This window comes from Saccopteryx bilineata, chromosome 5 (assembly GCF_036850765.1).
Source record: "Saccopteryx bilineata isolate mSacBil1 chromosome 5, mSacBil1_pri_phased_curated, whole genome shotgun sequence".
NCBI lineage: Eukaryota > Metazoa > Chordata > Mammalia > Chiroptera > Emballonuridae > Saccopteryx > Saccopteryx bilineata.
Genome location: NC_089494.1, coordinates 62,206,743 through 62,232,957, shown reverse-complemented (window position 1 = coordinate 62,232,957; position 26,215 = coordinate 62,206,743). Strand labels below are relative to the sequence as shown.

Genomic DNA, 26,215 nt, shown 5'->3' with positions numbered 1-26,215 from the left:
AGTTGGGCAAATATTTTGTGCTCTGTAGTGGCCTCGAGAGTTAAAAGCTATAGGTAACATTCAAAGAGTGTTATACCTGGAGAAAACTTTCTTCAATCTGAATGGATGGTTTAGATCTCAAAGTAAAGAGAGTTACCTAAAAACACACTCCCAAATGAATATAATATAATTTAAAAACTAATATAATATACAGTTGTCATAGAAACCCTGACTGGCCTCTTGTCTTCCTCAAAACAGGGCTCATAATTTAAAACATTGTACTTTATTTTCATATTTGTATTGGATCCTAAATCATTATGATACTTAATCACATTTTCCTAGTAATCAGCTGATAGACTGCTATGCTAAGTTCTTGATTAGATTATAGAATGGGAATTCTAATTACTTTGAAACAATAATTGTGCCAAGTTACAGAAATTTAAAAAATGGGTTTTTCTTGGGGGAGGGGCATTCTTCAGTTATTATTTGGCATATTATATAGATAGAATGAAAAGAAGTGTTCTAGTTTAGTGAAAGAGGAGCTTAAAAATGCTCACAAATTTGCATTCATAATTTACCTCTTTTATATGGTAAGTGTACTTTAGTACAATATATCTTCAACCCATCTTCCTCTGAAATGAAATTTTAAGAGATAATAGTACTAGAAAAATTAAAACACTACCCTGCCTCAAAGAACAATATTAAAATTATAAAAGTATGTGAATAAAAGCATATAATAGCTTAAAATAAAACATCAAGTAGTTATTTGGGGTTTTTTTGGAAGTTGTTGAAAAATGATATTCATTTGGGCCACTATTTGATGTATTTCCAATACTACTGGAGAAGGGAAATAAAAATACTTATTTTGAAAATTGTTTGCTAAAACTAAACACAAGCAAGCAGTATCTACTAACAGATTAAAGATAAACTAAGCACTTAAAAATTCCCATTCTTGCCCTGGCAGGTTGGCTCAGTGGTAGAGCGTTGGCCTGGGGTGTGGAAGTCCCGGGTTCGATTCCCGGCCAGGGCACAAAGGAGAAGCGCCCATCTGCTTCTCCACCCCTCCCCCTCTCCTTCCTCTCTGTCTCTCTCTTCCCCTCCTGCAGCCGAAGCTCCATTGGAGCAAAAGATGGCCCTGGCGCTGGGGATGGCTCCATGGCCTCTGCCCCAGGTGCTAGAGTGGCTCTGGTCGCAACAGAGCAACGCCCCAGATGGGCAGAGCATCGCCCCCTGGTGAGTGTGCTGGGTAGATCCCGGTTGGGCGCATGCGGGAGTCTGTCTGACTGCCTCCCCGTTTCTAGCTTCAGAAAAAAAAAAAATTCCCATTCTTCCTTCCAAATATATGAGTTATCTAAAATCCTTTTATGAAAGACCAGACGGTGGCACAATGGACAGAACATTGACCTGGGATACTGAGGACCTACGTTTACATTCAAAACCTGAAGGTCACTGGCTTGAGTGTGGGCTCACCAGCTTTTAGCATTGGATTATAGACATGACCCTGGGATCGCTGCCTTGGCTGGAGCCCCCCCCCCCCACCGGACAAGGCACGTATGAGAAAGCAATCAAAGAACAACTAAGGTGCCACAACTATGAGTTGATGCATCTCATTTCTCTCCCTGTCTATCCCTGTAGGTCTCTCTCAAAAAAAGAAAAGACCACAATATGAAAGACATGTCTTTATTACTAATGTAGAGAGAGACATTCCTTAAAATTAAAATTATTATAAAATACAACATTTTGGTAACATTAACATCCTAAGGCAATATAAAAATATAAATCCATAATAATTATGCACACACCAAGCCACTGTAAACCTAAATCATTTATGAAGACCCGAATGTGTCAAGAACTTTGACAATTATGACTGGAGCCAGGAAACTGTAGCAGTGCAGAATTTCTTATGAATTTCTCCAGTTACTTTTTATAAACGCTGTCTTGGATGACAGCTTAATGTGTACCACATGCAATATTTATTCTTCTCCAGTGTCAGACTGTCTAGCCATCCAAGGGAATACAAAGAATGTCACTTATTAGGATAAAAGCACAAGGAAGGTAATCAAGGACATATGTAACATCAGCCAATCATGCCCTATTTCAACATCCTATTCCATTCATAACAGTTCAACAATTATTTGCTTACTGATAACTTGCTTTCAGGCTGTTTGTGTTCACCATAATGGAGGTTTGCATTTATTTTGCTCTTTAGAATTGGACACTTGCTGTGCCATACATATTAGTCAAAACTTTGTATCTTCTGTTAGAAATGGCTTAGCATATCTAATAATTTCTATTTGTCAGGAACTATCAATACAACAATCACTAACCCTGATGTCAACAGGACACGGAAATAACTATAAATAACAAATGTATAAACATTAAGTATTTCATAGGAAAAAATTCTATAGGTGATACACAGTAAGAAAGTTGTTATAGCTAAGCCACACTCACATACCTTCCTCTGCATATGGCTAAGACTGCTTAATAGCCATTGCTTTATCTTTTTCAAGATTGTGAAGCTGATAGGATTTTCCAGTCTATTCTGGTATCTAAAATGTCTAAGTAACACCAAGTCACATTAAAACATCCATTTGGCCACTCAAATAAATTTTAGTTAATAATAGACTTAAAATAATGTCCCAACATACATCATAATCATGAAGTGTGTAATTGTAGAAACATGATTGCTTAATAATATTTAATCAGAGCCTGATCAGGCGGTGGCGCAGTGGATAGAATGTCTGACTAAGATACGGAGGACTCAGGTTTGAGACCCCAAGGTTGCCAGCTTGAGTGCGGGCTCATCTGGTTTGAGCAAAGCTCACCAGCTTGGACCCAAGGTCGCTGGCTCGAGCAAGGGGTTTCTCGGTCTGCTGTAGCCCCATGGTCAAGGCACATATGAGAAAGCAATCAATGAACAACTAAGGTGTCGCAACGAAAAACTAATGATTGATGCTTCTCATCTCCTCCATTCCTGTCTGTCTGTCCATATCTATCCCTCTCTCTGACTCTCTGTCTCTGAAAAAAAAAATTAATCAGAAAACTTTAACCAGGTATGACTTCAACAATTTATTCCAGTAGCTTTTAAAAGTACTAATTTGAAGAGGTCTAAGCAACTAAGATGTTTACCTCTGAAATAGGAAAAGAAGACAAATTGTTGATATTCTCCATATTCTTTCTCTTGGTCTCTTTATTCCTCTTCCATCTCTACCTCAGATTTGGACTGAAGTAAAGTTCTATTATGATGCAAGACATATTCTATACTAACTATTCTATACAATATCAAAATAAGACTCAGAAAAAATAGTTTGGTTTTTTTTTTTTTTTGGTTTTTTTTTTACAGAGTCAGAGAGAGGGATAGACAGGGACAGACAGACAGGAACGGAGAGATGAGAAGCATCAATCATCAGTTTTTCCTTGCGCATTGTGACACCTTAGTTGTTCATTGATTGCTTTCTCGTATGTGCCTTGACCGCGGGCCTTCAGCAGACCGAGTGACCCCTTGCTCAAGCCAGCGATCTTGGGTCCAAGCTGGTGAGCTTTTGCTCAAACCAGATGAGCCCGCGCTCAAGCTGGTGACCTCGGGATCTCGAACCTGGGTCCTCAGCATCCCAGTCCGACGCTCTATCCACTGCACCACCTCCTGGTCAGGCAGAAAAAATAGTTTTAAATAATAAAAACATTATTACAAATTTTTCATTTCCAGTCTATATCTATGAACTGTCTTGTACCCATTGATTTTCTTACATAGTAAGTGTTACAATGCAGCTGCTTATAAGACTAGAGAGAAATCCATTTGGCTAGGGTCGGAAAGGTATAGGAATTAGTCTTGATTAACAAAAATAGAAACACAGCAAAATTTTCTAGGTGTTGCTAATTCCATTCAAAAGTCTTACACAATCACAAAATAAAATCTCTCCAAATATGAAGTTTAGTACTCATATTTCTATACAAATTTCTAACTGGATCCCAAACTTAAAAAAAAATTATTTTGGTGTAGGGGAGACAGGAAACAAAAATACATTGAAAGGAGAAAAAATATAAGTGATCTTATCTTTGTAGATTTCAAGACGGAACACAAAAATATTATAAAAACAAAAATATGTATCATTTGGAGAAATAGAAAATGGAAAATTGTGATCCTTTATTTCTTGAGATTAGGTTAAAATAAATACTTTAAAGACTTTCAACTTGAACTCATAAGAAAAAGTATAAAACATTTATTAAATTATGTAGCATGCTTTTCTTTTTTTTCTTTGTTTTTTTTTTTTTTTTTAATCTTGGTATTTGGGGATGACGCTCTAACTGACTGAGCTAACTGGCCAGGGCCTAATTCTCATTATTCTGTAAGAAAATTATTATTCTCTCTATCTGACAAGTGAGGAAACAAGACTATAAGGAAACCAAACAAGCTATCTTGAGTCCTGTTTATATAAAACATTGCATTTATATTTGCTCTCTAGCTGGTATAGGTTCCTGTGTAATTTTCACTATGATACAACTAACATAGAAAACTGTGTGCACTTTGTTTTGCATGCTATAAATGCAATAAAATGTTTTATACTTTCTCTCATGAGCTCGAGTAAAAAGAAGTCTTTAAAATATTTAATTAGGTTTATTCATAAAGCTCTGAGTAAATGGGTAGATATCTGCCTTCCAACATTGTGAGGAGCCCCCTTATCCTTTTCCCCAAACCTGTATAGGTGAAAACAAAGGTTGTAAGCTTATGCCATGATGTCATGCTCTCCCCCGTCCATGTGTGATCAAGGGTATATAAACAACCCCTGAAATATTTTACACACATGTGATTTGGGCCTTCCAAATTGCCCCATGTAAGTTATATGTGGCCAGCATATTTAATAAATCTCCTCCTTTAATAAAACTCTTCAAAATTAAAAAAAAAACAAAAAACAATGTGAGGAGGCTTAAACCAAATAAAGAACATGTAAGCCTGACCAGACCATGGCGCAGTCGATAGAGCAGACTTGGGACGCTGAGGTCCCAAGTTCAAAACCCAGAGGTCACCAGCTTGAGCACAGGGTCGTTGGCTTGAATGTGGGATCATAGACATGACCCACTGGCTGCTGGCTTGAAGCCCAAGGTCATCGGCTTGGCTGGAGCCCCCCGGTCAAGGCACATATGAGAAGCAATCAATGAACAGCTAAGGTGCCGCAACTACAAGCTGATGCTTCTCATCTCTCTCTCTTTAAAAAAAAAAAAATGTAAGTGTCCCAAAGTCCAGTATATAAGAGATGCTCAACAAACGATAGCCATTATTTTGCCTAACACTTGGATCTTGGATGTATGTGTACATAAATACACATATATACATATATATAGATGTATGTATGCATCCATACACACCTATATAGATGTATGTATATATGTTATTTTCATTGCTACCCACTAATATAGTATTAAAACAGAATATTATACAAATTATCTACTTGTACTTCAGCTAATAAAAAAAGATATGCACCCATGTAAACACACACATAATTCCTTACTCCCAAGGAGATTTCTGAAAGAAATCTAAATTACTGAAAATGCAAGGAAATGACATACATCACTATGTAGTTAAAAGTAAGCACAGAAACAAAACAACCAAGTGGTAGGAGAAAATACGTATTTTAAAAATGGGTTGATTAATATGTATTTTCTATGGGAAAATAAAATGAACTATTTTAATTGTCCCTACAAAGGGCTATTAAATTAGAACATGTTTAGAAAATAGTTTTCAGAGGTTAAGTCCATGAAAATAAAGGCACAGTTTTAGATATAATTTTTATATTATCTCACTTGGCATTCTCTAATCAGATCATAGTGAATTTTTATAGGCTTTTATTTTGATTGATTTTAGAGACACAAAGAAAGGAAGAAAGAGAGAGAGAAGTATTCATTTGTTGTTTCACTTAGCTGTACATTCACTGGTCACTTTCCCTATGTGCCCTGACTCGGGATGGAACTCGCAACCTTGGTATTTCAGAACAATACTCTAACCGACTGAGCTAATTGGCCAGGGCAAGGTTACAGTGAATTTTTCATCTCAAACTTTATAATGCACGAACTGTTTAACAACAACAAAACCTTGTCTAAACAAAATATATGGTGATGTGATATGCCAACGGTAGGACCTATTTTTCAGACCTTGTATACCTTTCCAGCATCACCAATGGTCCAGTGTTAATGTACTATGGCATAGTAGAAAAGCACACGAGTTTTGGATTTAAACTGCTTAGGTGTGAATTTTTTGTTTTTTAAGGGAGAGAGAGAGGCAAGGGGGGAGAGAGCGAGAAACACTGATTTGTTGTTCCACTTATTTATGCATTCATTGGCTGATTCTTGTATGTGCCCTGACTGGGGATCAAACCTGCAAGCTTGATGCATCAGGACAGTGCTCTAACCAACTGAGCTCTCTGGCCACGGCAGGTTTGAATGTTGGCACCACTGACTGGCTATGTAATCTTGGTCAACCTCTCTATACTTGCTCTGCCTTCCTTAAAATAATAATGGTACCTATACTGCTCACAAAAATTAGGGGATATTTCAAAATGAATATGAAGAGATGGAGTATCCTCTAATTTTTGTGAGCAGTGTACTTTAAAGGCTGCTGGGAGTCTAAAAATGTAACTGGCATATAGGTAAGTGTTAGTGTTGACTGAGGTGGACTACTGCTAATACAACAATAACACTTTAGGCATATGAATTATCTGCCACTGTTCTATTTCATGATATTCTCTCATTTTCCTGTTCCTTTACACAACAATTCCCTCACCCCCAGAGTGAAGAATTATTCTTAACAAATTTTATGGTATGTTAGAGAGGGGAAAAAAGGCAAATTCTGCTTATTATATTATTAACATATAAAACCAATCTGTGGTTAGAGCTATGGTTTCTGGGATCTATTCTGTAGTACTACTTTAGACTTGGCAACATGATGCAATTTTTAGTTTTAGTTTTAATAAGAGCCATTGTATTTTCTCACCAAAATTTTTATATATGTTTAAAAATAGATGCTAAAGTGCGTGCTAAAATATACTGCTATAACAATGTTATATAGTTAATAAAATTACAAGGCAAGGCAAGAGCAGCAGCAGCTGAAGTTTATTATCCTAAGAAAAGCACAGTTGTCATCTTGAGAACTGTTTATTTTTTTTTAATGACAACAATTTGGTGGAGATGTTATTTGCTAAGATAAAATTAATTAAAGCAGTATTTTCAAAGATTTCTGCAGATGCACAAATACAGCTTGCATGACTACACAAGCTACACATGGAGCAGGACCATCAAGTCAGCCGTGCCTATTTTCACTACTTGCCTGTCACAAGAACCTGGACATAATGCTGTAATTTCTGCAACACCCCTATCTGTAGAATGGACATGACAATATCTGTTTCAAAAATACTTGCAAGATTTCATGTTTCATCTATTCTATTACCATCTCATCAATTTGTAAGCTCAAAAGGGTGCCTGCCACATAGCAGGAATTCAATAGTACATGACAGTTTGCTATACACATCTTTCAGTTTGGTACAGAAAAAGCTAAGTCAATGCCATTTAATAGGAGGATTTAATAGGAGGATGGGGACAGATAGATAATTTAAAAGGTAACAATTTTAAATATAAATTGTGTATGAAATGTACTAGTGACCTTAATATTTCAAACATCCAGATATGCTCTTTTGGAAAAATATCTTCTAGAAAATGCATTTAAAATTTTTTTTTAATGTTTATTTTATTGATTTTTAGAGAGGATGGGAGAAGGCAGAAGAGAGAGACAGGAGAATTTGCTCCTATATGTGCCCTGACTGAGGATCAAACCAGCAACCTCTGTGCTTCAGGACGATACTGTAAGCCATTAAATCAAAATGAATTAAACCTTAAGATATTTTCTACTGACCATACCAGCAATTTTCAACCTTTTTAATCTCATGGTACACATAAACTAATTATTAAAATCCTGTGGCACACCAAAAAATATATTTTTTGGCTATCTAACAAAAAGAATAGGTATAATTTTGATTCATTCACACCAGATGGCTAATACTGTGTTGGCTATTGCCATTTTTTTATTTGACAATCTAAGACCCCTGACTAAATAGTCAGTGTTGGAAGTTTTAAAAATTCTCATGGCACACTGGTTGAAAATTGCTGGACTATACAGTTATTTTTAAAGAATTTAAAGAATGTTGATAATCATCCAGGATTACTGAGGACTACACCCATATCTCCCCCACACCCCTAATAAAACACTGTTTTTTATAAGGTATAACCACTCAGGAAAAGCCAGATGGAAGAGATGCACAGGGCAAGGTCTGGGGAAATGGCACAGCACTTCCATGTCCTCTGCAGACACTCCATGCTCCCTGGATCTCCACATGGTCACCAACTCAGAAGTGTTCCTCTTGATTTTTATTTTTTTAAGATTTTATTTATTTATTTACTTACTTACTTATTTTTTACAGAGACAGAGAAAGAGAGAGTCAGAGAGAGAGATAGATAGGGACAGACAGGAACGAAGAGAGATGAGAAGCATCAATCATCAGTTTTTCGTTGTGACACCTTAGTTTTTCATTGATTGCTTTCTCATATGTGCCTTGACCATGGGCCTTCAGCAGACCGAGTAACCCCTTGCTCGAGGCAGCGACCTTGGGTCCAAGCTGGTGAGCTTTGCTCAAACCAGATGACCTTGGGATCTCGAACCTGGGTCCTCTGCATCCCAGTCGGACGCTCTATCCATTGTGCCACTGCCTAGTCAGGCTATTTATTTATTTGAGAGAGAGAGAGACAGACAGACAGACACAGGTGATGGAGGAGAGAGAAGCATCAACTTATAGTAGTTGCTCCATATATTTGCTTTAACCAAGCAAGCCTGGGCTTGAACCATGACCTCAGCATTCTAGGTTGATGGTTTACCCCCAGCATCACCACAGGTCAGGCACTCTCCTCTTGATTTTTTTTTTTTTTTTTTTTTTTGTATTTTTCTGAAGCTGGAAACGGGGAGAGACAGTCAGACAGACTCCCGCATGCGCCCAACTGGGATCCACCCGGCATGCCCACCAGGGGGCAATGCTCTGCCCCTCCGGGGCGTCACTCTGTTGCGACCAGAGCCACTCCAGCGCCTGGGGCAGAGGCCAAGGAGCCATCCCCAGTGCCTGGGCCATCTTTGTTCCAATGGAGCCTCGGCTGCGGGAGGGGAAGAGAGAGACAGAGAGGAAGGAGAGGGGGAGGGGTGGAGAAGCAGATGGGCGCTTCTCCTGTGTGCCCTGGCTGGGAATTGAACCCGGGACTTCTGCACGCCAGGCCGACGCTCTACCACTGAGCCAACCGGCCAGGGCCTCGCCTCTTGATTTTAATGACAAATATTATTTAAAGTACTGAGAAGGTACCTTTGTACCTACCTGTATTAATGGAAACATTTTTTGTTTATCTCTCTGCTAGTTTATCCCGCTCCTAAGCTAAAATGCAGATTGCTTAATCCAACGATGAAAATGCTTCATTTTAGTAAAATTCAATTTAAGGCCAAAATAACAACAATGTCATAATGGTCATCTTTGGATGTGTCTAAGGATCCAATGAAGTAACGTAAATAAAAACATGAAAGTTTTGACAAGTGTAGATTACTATTCTTAGTATAAGTTCAGTCCACTTCTTTGAGGACATATATAAAAAAAATGTTTAAAGAAAAATGTGGCCCTGGCCAGTTTGCTCAATGGATAGAGCATTGGCCGCATGCGGACGTCCCAGGTTCGATCCCCAGTCAGGGCACACATGAGAGGCAATCCCTTCCTTTCCCTTCCCCTCTCTCTCCTACTTCTTTCTCTCTTCCAATCCTGAAGCCAGTGGCTCAACTGGTTAGAGCATACGTCCCAGGCACTAAGGATAGTTTGGCTGGTCAGAGTGTCAGCCTTAGGCGCTAAGGATAGCTCAGTTGATTCGAGCATTGGCCCCCGACAAGGCTTGCCAGGTGGATCGCCATCAGGGAGCATGTGGCAATCTATCTCTCTATTTCCTCTCCTTTCACTTAAAAAGAAAAATGCTTTTGAGTGATACTGTAAATCAGCAAGTTGCTAGGTAAGTATGGAAAAAAAAAAGAAGTACAAAATAAATCTATATAATTGCAAATATTAAAGGTTGCTTAAAATACATAGCAGTTGAAAATATTTCTGAACTATAAGAAATTACAGCAAATTAGAAAATAAATGGTCATTCTTTTTTTTTTTAATTAATTAATTTATTTATTCATTTTTTTAGAGAGGAGAGGGAGAGACAGAGAAGGGGGGGAGGAGCTGGAAGCATCAACTCCCATATGTGCCTTGACCAGGCAAGCCCGGGGTTTCGAATCAGCGACCTCAGCATTTCCAGGTCGACGCTTTTATCCACTGCACCACCACAGGTCAGGCATGATGGTCATTCTTAAAACCTCAAAATTTTAGCACACATTTAGGATATATTTTAACATCTATTTAATCATAATGTATGTGAATAAGAATTTTAAGTTCTTTTCAAGTGGGTGTTGTCACATTTTCTATTTTCTTCTTTTTTTTTGCAGAGAGAGAGAGAATAAGCGAGACAGACACAAAGGGAGAGATGTGAAGCATCAACCTGTAGTTGCGGCACTTTTTGTTGTTCATTGATTGCTTCTCATTCATGCCTTGACTGAGGGGCTCCATTTGAACCAGAGAGAGCTTGCTCAAGTCAGCAACTTTGGGCTCCAGCCCGTGATTTTAGGCTTCAACCCAGTGACCATGGGATCCTGTCTATGACCCCACACTCAAGCCAGTGACCTGGCGCTCAAGCTAGTGAGGCTGTTGTGTTCAAGCTGGATGAGCCCATGCTTAAGCCGGTGACCTCAGAATTTTGAACCTGGGTCTTCGGTGCCCCAAATTAATGCTCTATCCATTGGACCACCACTGGTCTGGTTAGAAGTGTTCTTACTGCCTGACCAGGCGGTGGCGCAGTGGATAGAGCGCCGGACTGGGATGCGGAGGACCCAGGTTCGAGACCCCGAGGTCGCCAGCTTGACTGCGGGCTCATCTGGTGTGAGCAAAATGCTCACCAGCTTGGACCCAAGGTCGCTGACTTGAGCAAGGGGTTACTCGGTCTGCTGAAGGCCCACAGTCAAGGCACATATAAGGTGTCGCCACGAAAAACTGATGATTGTTGCTTCTCATCTCTCTCCGTTCCTGTCTGTTTGTCCCTATCTATTCCTCTCTCTGACTCTCGCTGTCTCTGAAATAAATAAATAAATAATTTTTTTTTTTTAAAGAAGTGTTCTTACTACTCCAAACTTGCTGATAATATATATTACCTAATTTACAAGTAGATGATGCTCAAAGTTTCTTGGAATTCATTTTCCTTATAGAACCCATGTTATTAATGGTGTCCAGAATTTTGGTCCAGCCTTCAAAAGTACATTTAACTCATAATATAGTTGAACTACAGCATTCATTCTAAAGGTAGATCTTTGACTGGGGAATGCAGAAGGGCAGAGAAAATAGTACTTCTTTCCTCTCCTGTATAAGCAGGAGATATTAGGCAAAACACTAAAATTGCAGAAAATGGCACCCTCTACAACTTTCTCACAAGAAAAACTGTTACTCAGATCCTATATGTTGCATTAAGGCTCCAATCTAAACCCTTCGCAAGGCCCTGCCCTATATCTTCTATCCTCAATGGTTCTAAGACTCTTGGGCTTAAAAATTCTCCTCTGCCTCTATCAACTACTAGTCATTTAGGAAGGTAGCCCATCTCAACTACTATTTTTAGAAGTAAAATCTGGCCCTGACCAGTTGGCTCAGTGGTAGAGCATCAGCCTGGTGTGTGGATATCCTGGGTTTGATTCCTGGCCAGGGCACACAGGAGAAGCACCCATCTGCCTCTCTACACCCTCACCTCTCACTTCTCTCTCTCTCTCTCTCTCTTCCCCTCCTGCAGCCGTGGTTCAGTTGGAGCGAGTTGGCCCCAGGTGCTGAGGTTGGCTCCATGGCCTCCATCTCAGATGCTAAGAAGAGCTTGGTTGCTGAGCAATGGAGCAATGCGCCAGATAGGCAAGCATTGCCCCTTAGTGGGCTTGTGGGGTGGATCCTGGTCAGCCTGTCTCTCTGCCTCCCTTCCTTTAAAAATAATTTTTTAAAAAAAGAAGTAGTAAAATCTGACTCAGAGGTCCTTAATCTCTGGGACATAGATTTTTAACAATATTAATAGTCCTTAAATTGTTCACCAAAGTGAGTGGGGTAAAGAGCAAAGAAATTCTTTGTATATATGAATCATTATTTGAAGAACACTGTAGCTACAAGCCAAACTTTGCCTTTCATTTCTTAGATTATATGTGTACATATATGGGGAACATACATTTTTAATTTCATGAGAGAATCCTAGAGAATACTTGTTTTTTTAAAAGAGCTTTAGTCTCTGAAAATATTTTTTAAAACTTTTCCTAATTACATAGTGAAATTCCTTAACTAGTATGAAAAAAGATTAAAGTTCTGATACAAGTAATAAATTATATCACTCATTAATTAGTAAACCAAGAGAAAGAACAAATGAATGTAACTGACCCCCTCAAAGTATCACTTTCTCAAATTCAGTAAACTATCATGCAAACAGAAATTATTGTTTATATGTAAATAATATTGAGCAAAAATGCAAACAGGCCAGGGGAAATTCATCATACACACAACATGGTGTGTCAATAGCATTATCCTCATATAAAAACACGTGCTTTCTTCTATAATTATCTTTTTCATAATATGGAATCAGAGGTATGATTTGGTTATATTATGACTAAATGCTATAGGGCAGTAATACCTCTTGGTAAGAATATACGATATATTGCTGAATGTTTCCGGCAGAAACAAGAGTATGGCATGAACATTGGGAAGCAAAAGAAAACAAGGAAGTATGTGACCATGAAGCAAATGCTTAGTCTCAGAGATCAGAGACTTAAACAAAAGGATAGATTAAAACCTAAAAAGAAAGAAGGATCGCAGTGCACTCAAGGAAAGAGAAGTCCCTGGATACCCTTCTTGCTTGTTCTTCCAATATAACACACAGTTGGACCCACCTTACCACATCCTGGTTGATACCAACTTTATCAACTTTTCCATTAAAGCCAAACTGGATTTAGTGCAGTCAATGATGGACTGTCTCTATGCCAAGTGTATCCCTTGTGTAACTGACTCTGTTATGGCTGAAATTGAGAAATTGGGGCAGAAGTATCGAGTGGCTCTAAGGATCGCCAAGGATCCAATATTTGAAGGATTACCATGCACACACAGAGGATCTTATGCAGATGACTGCTTAGTACAGACAGTAACTCAGCACAAGTGTTACATTGTGGCCACAGTTGACTGGGACCTGAAACGAAGAATCAGGAAGATCCCTGGTGTTCCCATCATGTACATTTCTAACCACAGGTACAACACTGAGCGGATGCCAGATGATTATGGAGCCCCTTGATTCTAATACTTAAAAGGCAGAGTTCCTCTGCTTTCCTTCAACCAACTTTCTGTTGTCAGTGTATGAAACATGCTTCAGCATGAGTATTGCTCCCCTCACCCATTTGCTCTGTTATGAGCTGAGTATGGTTAAATACACTCACTCTTTGATGTTATTTTGAAAATATTTTGTATCATTCTGAAATTTGTTGCATCTTTTTATAAATCAGATGACTGCTCACAAAAAAAAAAATGTATATTGCTGAAAGAGTAACCAAAAACCAGGTAATGAAAATCAGAAAGAAATTTACAAGTATCATTACAAGTATATATATATACAAGTGTGTGTGTGTGTATATATATATGTGTGTGTGTGTGTGTGTATATATGTATATAATGCAAAAGAACATTTCAAGTAAAAATATTCCAGAACGAGTAAAGGTCTTTCTCCTCCCACTTCTTTCAGCCTTCTATCTTTCATAATAAAAAGGTTGTTCTGCTTTATTCTTCTTAACTCTCAAGATTCTGATCAGAGAAATTAAGAAATAATCAATTCCACAAAATCCATTCACCAGAAATCATTTAAAATCCTAATTCATAGTGCCAAACTATGAATATGATACCATTTTAAAGTTTTATTATAATACAAATTAAAAGCAAATAATTGAAAAATATCCAATAGCAAAAATAAGAAATTATAAAATAGAGAATAGGTCTTAAAAATACTTCCTTTTTAGATTAATTTATAACCTACTTTAGTAAAATTAATAACTTGCATAGGAATTCAATCCCATATTTTAAAAAAGGGAATCGCTCAATTTTGACTTCCAGAATATCCTTGACCTTCCTTATTACCCTTTTATATCTGTCAAAGGAGCAAATAAGTATCAGCCCTTATAAATAAATACCACTAAAAAAGTATTTAATTTATGAAAAAAATTAAAAATTATAGCTTATGAAATGTAATTCTGCTAATAAACTGCTCATATGTTAAAATAAACCTACCAACATTATGCTGTAATTACAAGTAGGTAGGAACACACTCAGAATTAATGTATCCTCATGGTTTTCACATAACGTTAGGTACTTCAAGATGAAGCTGATTCAACATCCTCCCCAAACTAAATGAACCACAAGTGGTAAAAAATAAAAATCATAACCCCGAAGAAATGTATAAATATTTCAGAACTTTTACTATGCCAGACTAGTGGATGATAAAGTGAAATAATTTTAAAATCTTAGACATGTGACTCTTGCTTTATATAATAGGTTATGTTTCTGAAAACTTTATATGAAATTGAACCTAATTTCAAATCTACTTAAGAAGCCTCCAGAACAAAAGTAATTTATTTAAGAATATTAATCATTCCCATTTTATTTGTTTCAAATAAATAAATGTATAACAATATGATTTTTAAAAGCAGCATCTGTGTTAAATTTCTAACTTCAATGAATAATCAACACAAATTCATGACTTTTTAAAATTGTTTTACAGTTTTATATTTATAGATAAATATGTATACATATATATACATAAAAATTGTCAAAAATGAACACATTTCCTCCTTTAAACATATTTGCTGAAATACAGTACCTGTAATTCTTATAAACAGTTCAAGAAATGAACAAAATGCTGGATTTATTCTATAATCCCCCCCAACTAGCAATACTAGTTATATACTATACATAATGTATAGTATTGCCAAACTACTTTTAGTTATTGTGTACCAATTATGTGGAAAACTAACAAAAACAGAAAAATGAGGTTGAGGAGCTTGAATTATAATATTAGAGTAAAAATTAATAAAACCTGTTTCTATTTAAAATTCATTTGGTGAACCTGGCACATTGCCCCTGATTATACAACAGCTTAAAAGACTTTGTTAATATTTGTCTAGCTATCTTAAATCAATTTTAACACTCAAATTTATTGACTCTTATATAATGTTAGGCAAAAGGTAATGTTCAGTGACCATAAGCCTACCAGGATATATGTAAGTATGGGACACACACACACACACACACACACACACACACAAAGCCTAAATGTCTCCAGTTGAATAAGATAATGTTGTATAATAAATAAAATATAATTATCCTTTACCAATAGTTTTAAGAAAGATGGAGGCAAGAGAACGCAACAGTGAAACAACTGAAAGCAATGTAGGTGTGCAAAATACATAATTCCCCTCATCCATGGTTTGCATGGAGCAGTCAACCTCCATGCAAAAATACTAAATGGAAAATTTTAGAAACAAACAATTTATAAGGTTTCAAGTGTGTTCCGCTCTGAATAGTGTCATAAAAACTCCCATTGTCCTGCTCTGCCTGCCCAGGACATGCATCATCCGTTTGTGCAGCATCTCCACAATGTATACACTACCTGGTCATTGTCACTTAGCAGCCATCTTGTTGTCAGATTGACTACTGAAGCATTGCAAAGCTCCGTTCAAGTAACCCTTATTTTACTTAATAATAGCTCTAAAGCACAAGAGTAGCAATGCTGTAAATTCAGATATGCCAAAGAAAAGCTGTAAAGTGTTTCCTTTAAGTAAAAAGGTGTGTATAGTACGATAAAATATTTTGAGAGAACACATTCACATGTTTATTATAGTATGTTGTAATTATTCTATTAGTTATTGTTAAATCTCTTACTGTGCCTGATTTGTAAATTAAACTTTATCATAGGGTATGTATAAATGGTAAAAAACCAAGTATATATAGGGTTTGGTACTATGTGCAGGGTCTTGAAATGCATCCCCCACAGATAAGAGGGACTACTATACCTAAAATAGATTTGTTTTACAGATTTCATAGTTGGATGGAATAAACCATTAACAGAACAGCAAAGGTACAAAGATAAAAATTTAAACCCTTAATTAAGTAATGCTCTGAGAGTTCTAATGTCCTGTTTCTATCTCCTTGACACTATGACTCAATCTCAAATAAAAATTAATACAGCATATAGTATAATCTTAAAATTAAATAATAACTGATTGTGTTTAGAAAACGAAATCCTCAAGGGTTCAAAAATCATTGGCATCCACCAAAAACAAAAACAACAACTACTTCTGTATAGTTTTATTCAAAGAACAGTAATTTGTAATAATAAACAAAGATTTCTGTGGATTCCCTTACATCTTGATTACTGTCACCTGATCATAACACAACTGCAACTAACTCTGCTACCATGTCAGTTTCTCTTCAGGGACTAGATCTTAATCATAAATCAACAGAGTGACTAATTTAACATTGTTAAAACCAGTGAGTAGATGCATGGAGCCATTCCACTTTTTATATCTTTCAAAAGGTCAATATACCTACTAATAACACAATTGACTTTATCTTTCAAAATGCCTCCCTCTTTTCTAGGACTGAAAGATGTTACTATTTAAACTTAAAGTAGACTTCGGTAATTAAAATGTTCATTTCTTCTGCAATAGTGACCCACTAAAATATAATTTTAGTCTTTCTCTCGTGGCCAAAATCATATACCCCTCCTTCCTCCTTCCTGACCATTTAAAATAAGTTTTCTAGATCTAAAAGACCTAGGAAAATATCTGTTACTGCTTCCTGCATCAGTCTTAATTTGCCATAGTAGCATTACATAATAACCTTAAAAAACAAAACCTTTTCTTTCGCTAACGGAGCAACTAATACAAATGGAGCTTAGATAGAAACATTCTCAGAAAACAAAATGCTAGCACAAATTTTAAAAATTTAGTAGTGAAATGTATTTTAACTATTTACATCTGCTTGCAGTGTTATAAATGATGAAAACCTAGTGTTCATATCCTTCATAATAAAAATTTATTCTGCACTTTAATACAAAGGCTATGTTGCATAAACAGAGGATTTAAAGCTGTAGCAGAGAGGCTGAATGAAAGGCAAATGGCAATCTTCCTGGCTCCAGTAGATGCCATTCCCTATCACACAATGTTTCCCACTCATAAATACATGACAAATACTTCCTCAATCATTTTTTACGAGCAGGGATGCACAGGGGGTAGTCAATGGCTAGCTTGAGGGAAAATAGGAACAGCAGGCGGCAGAAACTGTACAGAAAATGGCTATGTGGTAAATTCTCTCCTGGAACATCACTCAGTTACTCAGTCTTTGATCTTGCAGCTACAATTACTCTAACTTCAACAAGAACTGACCCCCCCCCAACCCACTAAACATACACACGACCCAAACCAGATCATTAGCTATATATAAAATCTAAAATTTAGTTTTATAAATAGGATCATCTATACTTCTACATTTTTATAAATTAAAATTTGCTATTTAGACAAGAGTTTACTTTCAGTTGGCTATAACCATATCATCATCACAACTGGTCTCACAAAAAACATGGGGTGTCTGGCGACAGCTAAATCACAGACTGGCGTCTCCCGAGCAGTCTGTCTACCATTAGGGTCTGGGAAATGGTATTTACTATACAATTAGAGCCAGGGAGTTCTACCTGTAATCATCCAAATACAGGTGTGAGAAGCCCCTTTGGGCAAGGAAACTGACTCATCCCTTTCCATGTAAACTTTGATGTCTGTATTGTTTCATAGAACCTTAGGAAACCTTGCCATTTATACCACAATGAGAAGATTTATTAACTGAGGTCAAGTAATAAATTTTAAAATTCCTTCCTAAAGGTAACAATTTTTAACACATTAATCATCAAATTTATAAGAATGTGAAACAAGACAGAACTGATTAGTTAAAATTTATCTATTGGAGGACACTGACTAGTCAGAACCAATTTTCCTGTTAAATTTATGATTTCTAGAATATTACTAATAAAAAGGCCAAATTAAACTTCCTATCAGGAACACAAAATGTCTTATGGTAATATCAACAGGGCATTTTTAGTTGCAGTAATTTCACAGAATTTATTCTAATGATTTATTGGAGTTAACCATCTGACATTAATTATTGTTTTGGCTTCCAGTCTATGAATGTTTATTTTTCAGTTTAAAGCTTCTCACTCTTTGATATCATATGGAAATGAGAATTTTTAATGGAAAATTGAAACCATGTGCATCTAAGTACTTAATGAAGTACAGGGAAAAACTGACAATATATTTTAGGAGAATTCAGATATTTTGCTTTGGATAGTTTTGATTTGTTTGTATAACTTAATAGTATAAAATATTGAGGGGCCAGTGAGGCAAATCAAAGCAAGTACTATGCCAAATGTGTACATGTACACATGTTATATGAACATATGATATTTTTGAAAGTTATTAGTGAATGAAAGAAAACCTTGACCATTTGGGTTACATGTCAAAAATGATAATATATGAATGCATAATTTTTACTGTTGCACAGTTTTAAAGTATTTGAAACAAATACCTGGTCTTCCTCCTGCCTCACAGTTGTGTGTATGTTTTTTTAAACAAAGTTCTTAAAAGCATTCGATCTGGATTTTTAAATTTATGCCCAACTGTAATCCCAAGTGGATATTTTAAAGTCACATATAGTATCATAATATAATCACAGTTAGAAATTCTTAGTTTAAAAATTTTACTGTTCCAACTACATTTATTCTCATTTGACAAGGAAAGCAAATGATGTCTATTAAATTTAAAAAGTAAATATGTATGATTTAATACTGCCTAATTAGTTTTTTTTCTTAAGTTTCCTCAGTGTAAATCAATTAGGAGACTCATCTGAGTATGTAAACACCAGACAAAGCTTTCTCATCCATTTAACTTTTTAATAATAAGAAGGAAAAAATTTAAAGACGGACAAATATAAGGTGATGGAAAATTTTGACTTTGAGTGACAGGTATACAACATAATGAACAATTCAAATGCTATTGAAATGTTTACCTGAAACTTATGTATTCTTATTGATGACTGTCACCCTGTTAAAGTTAATTTTCTAAATAGAATTTTTAAAAAATTCAACATAGCAATAAGTGTGTGCATGTGCACACGTGTGTGTATGTGTACATACATACAGGGTATGATATGTCTGAGTATATCTGGGGAGGAAACTTACCATTTGTTTTTCTTTCTAATGTAGTCTTTTTCAGAAAGGTTAACTAGGTAGACCATTGGTTTTGAAGTCAGAAATAAGTGTTTGTTCAGCACTTCAATCTAAAGCGGGAGACAGAAAAAGAATCCTTTTTAAAACTTGAGTAACTATTGAATAAATCATTAAGTAACTTGAAAATAAACTCTTTAAACAAGTAGCCATTTTCATTTTCATAATTCTTGCTTCTAAAAGATTAGTTATTATAAAATATCAGGAGTAAGGGAAAAGATATAATTAACAAGCCAAGGAATAAGCAATTATTGACAGAACTAAAGTTTAACTAGATATAATTAGTGTAAAATACTGACAATTCTAATTTGTTCTCTAAGAAATCAAAGCAAAGGCAATAGTAATAAATGGCATATTTATAACATACCTCTTTGTCATTCCAATCATGATAGAAGCGAACAGGTTTCTTTTGATCTATAACCCAGGATTTGACTTTGCACATTATGTCCTATACACAGTTGAGAAAAAGGTAAATACAAGATGAATACTAAGCATTTAGAAACTACTAAAATTAAAAGGGAACTAAGTTACACAGATAATTATTTTCAATATTTCATTAAAAACAAAATATCAAGAAAACAATATGGCATTAAAATATGAATACATAATATGTGAAATACTACCAAAATTAGTAAAAATCTCAAAAATTTTAAGACAGTTCAACTACACCAAAGATGAAAAAAGACAGTAATATTTCAACATTACCTAATGATGCCTCTTGCAAGATAAACATGCTATTAGAAAATGGAGAGGGGGAGTACTAGAGAGAGACTGAATTATAATTTTTTCCTTAAAAAGAAAACCAAATAGATAAAATTGAATCTATTATTGATAATCTATCCTCCAAAATATTACCTCAACTGACCAAAACCCTTTTTATTATGAATTAATTTTTTGCCAACACCTTCTCCCTGCCCACTTCTGTTCCCACTCCAACAATCCCCCTCCAGCCTGCCAAAGCCTCCATTACACAATGGCAAGAGCCCTGCACTGGTGACCTCCAACCAGCTGCATTCACTTTCAGAACATCTCTCTCTGTTGGAAATCTAAAGGCCTTTTAGTTAGCAAGCTAGTGTGCATTCAGAAGGAGTAACTGCAGGAAGAGCCCAATGTGCTTTGTTTCTCTGGCCTTTCTTCACAGAAAGATTAATCATCTGTGAAATGGAAACGGCAAACAGCAAGTGACACAAACTGAACCCTTCAAGCCTTTCCTCATCAGTTTTGTGGTTCTGAATCTAAAAGCTGCGTGTGGCAAGGTTCTCCTTACAGGCAGGTGTTAATAAAAGGCTCTAGGGTCTGAAAGGTCAAACTTAGCTCTTCCAGAAGAAGTGCATTTGGGAGTCATCTGTTTCTTGTTGTTGTTAAAGATAATTTATGGATATTTAAAATATGCAATTTAAAAGAATTTATTGTAATGCACAATTATTAGTAATAGGTTTCTTGGATTTTTATCGATGTATTTTCCTTTACCATAAATTATTCTTCTATGAATATTCACTCGTATAAATTACCTCAATATTTAGTATACCTTCCTTCCAAGACTTGCAGTTACCAACAGGAAAAATAAGGAAAAAGCCCTATATCCTTAGATCCTGATTTAAAACACTCCAGGAAAAGGACTTCCCACAGATTTTAACAAGGAAGGGGCAAGCTAAAAACTTTTAATGAAATCTAACATGTTCTGCTTAAGAATAATCACTTTTACACTTCTATAACAGAATTTCACTCATAAATGTTTAAAAGTGGCTAATGTAACACCATTTCCTACAAGGAGAAGATCAAAGTGCTATATTACAAATGCATTATGATTAAAAAAGCCCTGTGCAGCCTTGCTATTAACTGTTCTTTAAACCCTAAAAGGCTTCCCATAGATCTCACTTGGCACTGCATATACAACCTTTGACAAGTAATGTAGACCATTTTTATTCATTGCCTAAAATTGTAGGCAATTATGTGCGTCACACTGGCCACCTGCAAATTCTGAATGCCTGCTCCAGTTGTCAGTGCAAAAAACTAATGTCGGAGGGGATTAATCTAGGGGGAGAGAGTCCTCTTTAATGGCTCCAGCAGGTGAAATGGCCCAGCTGGTTACTCTGATGAGTGGCCAGAAAAGCCTATGTAGAGATACGCAACAAGATTATACAAAAGAAGGAGAAAACAGTAGTACCATCTTATATTTGGTGCCATTAGTTTTTTTGCAATTAAAAAAAGAAAAGAGAAAAAACAGACAAAAGAAAGCCAAACCAAAAATAAGGAAATTAAATTTTAATTATATAAAAAAATATAAAATACTTTTGTAACTATAACCATTTTTATAAAACATAAGGGCTTCAATAAATGCTGATCACTAGTAAAGGAATTTCAGTATTTCTCTCTCATTTTAAATTAACTAGACCATCACTTCAGATGAAAGTCTTATCACAAATGCTTTCTGGTGTTCATCCCCCCCCCATACCAACATACTATATTATAAAATAGAAGCACTCAAAATTTAAAGACAATTAACTCACAAAGTTCTCAAACATTCAAATTTTCTTAGAAAAATTTATAGATTTGTGAATAGTTGAAAATAAAAATATACTTTATATATATTACTAAGAAATGTCAGTTTTGATAAAAATGGACTGATCAGATAAGATTACTTTTATAAATAATCATTATATGTTATAGTTGAATGTGTTATTTTTCTTAAGTAAAAATTAATTTTAATTTTAGCAAGAAAGTAAAAGATACTATGTTCCTTATCAGGAAAACTTCTAATCAGATATAAAACAACATTTGAATTTATTTGCATGTAATACTTAATGGATTGACTGAAATTTCTTCCCTTATGCTTGTATTTATAAAATTATAGTTAGAATAAAAGTTTCCAGTTTAATGAATCTGATTGACAAGATAATCTAGTACATACCTAGATTACTTTTAACAAATTAGAATACAATAAAAACACTTTAATGCTTGACAACTTGGAAGTTATTTTAAGGTTTTGTTTTTCTTTAGTAGCATCATTATGTAGAAATACAAACGCAGGAAGAGTAGTGTTTTGATAATGTAGAAAATTCTTCATTTTCAAAATAATTTCTGTATATAATTTCTGGTTATTTGAACTTTTTGGTCACATGGCAGTAATGTGAGTATACTAATGCTAGACATAACAGCTTAATGGTAAGTATGGGAATAAATCCTAGTCTACCACTAATCAGGTCTGTGACCTATTACTTCACTGATAAAATTCAGATGGGGATACTATCTACCTCATGGGGGTTGCTTGAAGATCAAAAGAGGTAACGCATATAAGGTGTTTAGTGCAGTTCTTAGCACAGAATAGGTTTTCAGTCAATGTGAGCTGTTGCCATTGTTATGACTGTAGAAAGAGTAAATGTCAATGATCTACAAAATGGCAAAATATTCTCTTTGGTACTCCTTTAAAGTAAATATGAATACATCTTCCACAACCGAACAATTGTTCATTAATTAATTAATTGTTCATTTTCTTTATATTTCTGAAGGTTACCAACAATACTGACTACCTTAGTGAAAACTCAATTCAGGCTTCTAGTCTTTATATTCTACAAGAACTAGCTAGCTTTTGCTGAACTACCTTTTAACTGCAAAGAAACAATGCAAACTCATCTTGAAGACCTCACTCTTCTACTTTGACTCTTCTTATGGAAAGCCTCATATTTCACTTTTGGAATGCTCTATTTTTACATATTTTATTATTGTTGTTAATAGCAGCTGTAACGTATTTAGACTCAGGAAGGATGTGTGACTTGCTTAAATTCCCATAGCTAGTAAATAAATAGCATGGCTGAGATTCAAATTCAAGTCTAAGTGACTCAAAATTCATGTTCTGCCCTATCACCCTGCCCTATATGTCTTCCTTACTGTCTAATTGCTCCTAGTTTAGCCTAGGCATTCCCAAGGTTGTTATTCAAAGTCCTCATTCTCATTCCAAGGTCATCAGAGAAATTCAATATTCTTATTATCTGGATACAATCTCTGATTGTCAATCCATGACTCACAAAAATATTTTTCTTTGCACAAAATAACATAATCCAAATATTTATTAGATTTTCCAAGACTAAGTATTAGACTTCTCTATTTTAGTATTCTTCAGTTCCCATAGCAGGATTTATTCATCTCTGATCCAGATTTCAGGGGTCCCTTCACTCTGAAATAGTATTTAAAGTTCTCTGTTTCTGTGCCTTTGAGGGATGATGGCATAATCTTCCAAATGATTTTTTTTATTTTAAAGATTTTATTTATTGATTTTTAAAAAGAGAAGGAGAGAGAGAAGGCGAGAAGCATCAACTCATAGTTGCTTCACTTTAGTTGTTCATTAATTGTTTCTCTTTTGTGCCTTGACCAGGCAAGCCCGGGGTTTCAAATCAGTAGTGACTTCAGCATTCTAGGTCGATGCTCTATTCACTGTGCTACCACAGGTTGACCCAAATGGTTTAAAAAGGGATTTATGATCCAAAAAAATCAAGAACAATGGTTGTGAGGGACTCTGTGGCAATACTTTAAAGCAACAATAGCCAATGAAGTAAATGTTCCAGGTTCATGGACTTCCAGACCTGAAGTTCAGACCCTGACCTCAAACTTACTTCCGCCAGAACCTCCACTCAATTTTCATCTATTCTGATCAACACTGTACAAATAAAAATTCTAATCAAAATTCTGTAATGTTTATCTAACATAATTCCAGTTAAAATGATTATTTATAATAATTATTCTATTTTTTCTTATTAATTTATTGTGTTTACATAGATTCTAGTGTCCCCCCCGAATACATCCTCCCCTCCCCCAATAATCATTATTCTAAACGAATGACATGCTTGAGAGTAAAAAAATGGTTAGAGAGAAAAATGTGTCCTAATTTACTATATATTAAAATAAACCATAAAACTACAGTATTTAGAACAGTGTGATACTAGCACATAGAAGAGAGGTATAGATTAGAAACAACCTAAAAATCCATAAATTGGAGATTTGCTAATTATGAAATATTCTTATAATAGAACAATTTTTATCCATTAAGATAAGATATATCTATATATACCTTCACATGGGAAAATGTCCAAAATATATTGCTAAGTGAAAGAAGCAGGTTCAGAACAATGGAATAAGGTTAAGAACATGGATTTTGTCATCAAACACATTTGGGTATGAGTCCTGGCTCTGCCACTTTCTAGCTATGTAACTTTGGGGCAGTTACTTAACCTAAATTTGTTTCTGTAAAACTGGGATAACAATTCCAATTCAAAATATGGTGATTGTGAGAATTAAATGAGAAAATACATGTAAAGTAACTGCCCCAGTTCCAGGAACACAGTAAACATTCAATAGATATTAAGTATTAGTATTTATGGCAGAACGCATAATGTGATTCCATTTGTGGTTTGAAACTGTATATAATACATATAAGTAAATATATTCAAATAATAAAACCAGATAGATGTCATTCCAAATTGTTAGTAACAAAAATCTCTAAAAGATTGGATTCCAGAAAACTCTCATTTTCTGTCTTCTTTTTTAAAACTACAATGCTGTTTTTATTTATTTTTTAACTAGCATACCATCTTTAGAATAGGAAAAAAAGTAAGAGTATATTTACGGGGTGAGAGTAAAAGAAGTACTTCATCTATTCTCTGCTCACCAACTACAATCCTAAAATTTGATGGTTAAATGGCGGGACTTGGCAGTTTATCAAGTCTAAATGACTGACTTTAAAAAAAATTTTTCCAGCCCTGGCTGGCTCAGTGGATAGAGCACCAGCCTGGCATACAGAAGTCCCAGGTTCTATTCCTGGCCAGGGCACATAAGAGAAGCAGCCATCTGCTTCTCTTCCTTTCCCTCTCCTCCTTCTTTCCCTCTTCCTCTCCCACAGCCAGTGGCTCAACTGGTTGATTGTCAGCCCCAGGTGCTGAGGATACAGCTAATGCTCGACTTATGACCACGATTGGTTCCAACAGACCAGTCGTAACACGATTTAGTCGTAAGTTGAGTAGGCTATATGTACAGTACTGTGAAATGATGTTATAAAAATCTTTAAGTCATATTTTATCATAATTTTCTTTCATTACTGTTATATATCATAATTTCTTTGTTCATTTTATGCCATTTGTATCATCTCTACACCATTTTGTTTCTTATTTTTACATTCGTCAGGTTTAAGTAAGATACTTCATTACCAGTACAACTGGTTTAATATTTGCAAAGACAATTTCCTCTTGGTAGACATCTTGGGAGGGGTTTGATGAAAAATATCCAAGACACAAAACATAAATTGCTGTACCAAGTCTGGGATAACAGTTGAAATAGTGTACATGGAGATGGCAGTGCTGCCGGAAGCTGGACCGCACTGTCATATGCCCAGCTTGGCACGCTTGCGCTGCCAGACGCGGAGCAGTCGTGGCTAGCGATTGTGGTCATAAAGTCGAATGGTCGTAAGTTGCATAGGCCGTAAGTCGATCAATATTTGTAGTTTGGTTGGTTCTAGCATCAGCCTCAGGCACTAAAAATAGCTTGGCTGATTTGAGCACAGGCTCCAGACAGGGGTTGCTAGATGGATCCCGGTCAGGGTGCATGTAGGAGTCTGTCTCACTATCTCCCCTCCTCTCACTTAATAAAGAAAAGATTTTCCTTTGATTTGATAGAGAAAAGAAGGGGGAGAGGGAGGGAGGGGGAAGAGAGAGAGAAACATCAACTTATTCACTTAGTTGTTCAATTTTGTGTGTACTCATTG

At 35.7% G+C, this 26,215-nt stretch overlaps 1 protein-coding gene, 1 non-coding gene and 1 pseudogene across 2 annotated transcripts in view; 2 read left to right on the top strand and 1 right to left on the bottom strand.

Annotated features, from left to right (window-relative positions):
- The window catches only part of OLA1 (Obg like ATPase 1), a 196,264-nt gene that overhangs the window by 30,718 nt on the left and 139,331 nt on the right, over positions 1 to 26,215 (bottom strand). The window contains exons 6-7 of the mRNA XM_066232462.1: positions 19,832 to 19,912; positions 19,420 to 19,517 (exon numbers count right to left, since the gene is read on the bottom strand). Of these exons, the coding sequence (XP_066088559.1) occupies positions 19,420 to 19,517; positions 19,832 to 19,912 (179 nt within the window). The remainder of the gene's footprint in view (positions 1 to 19,419; positions 19,518 to 19,831; positions 19,913 to 26,215) is intronic.
- Positions 934 to 1,009, top strand: TRNAP-GGG (transfer RNA proline (anticodon GGG)). The gene has a single exon. It is a non-coding gene; the product is annotated as a tRNA-Pro (tRNA).
- LOC136306220 (rRNA-processing protein FCF1 homolog pseudogene) lies at positions 12,864 to 13,440 on the top strand (annotated as a pseudogene).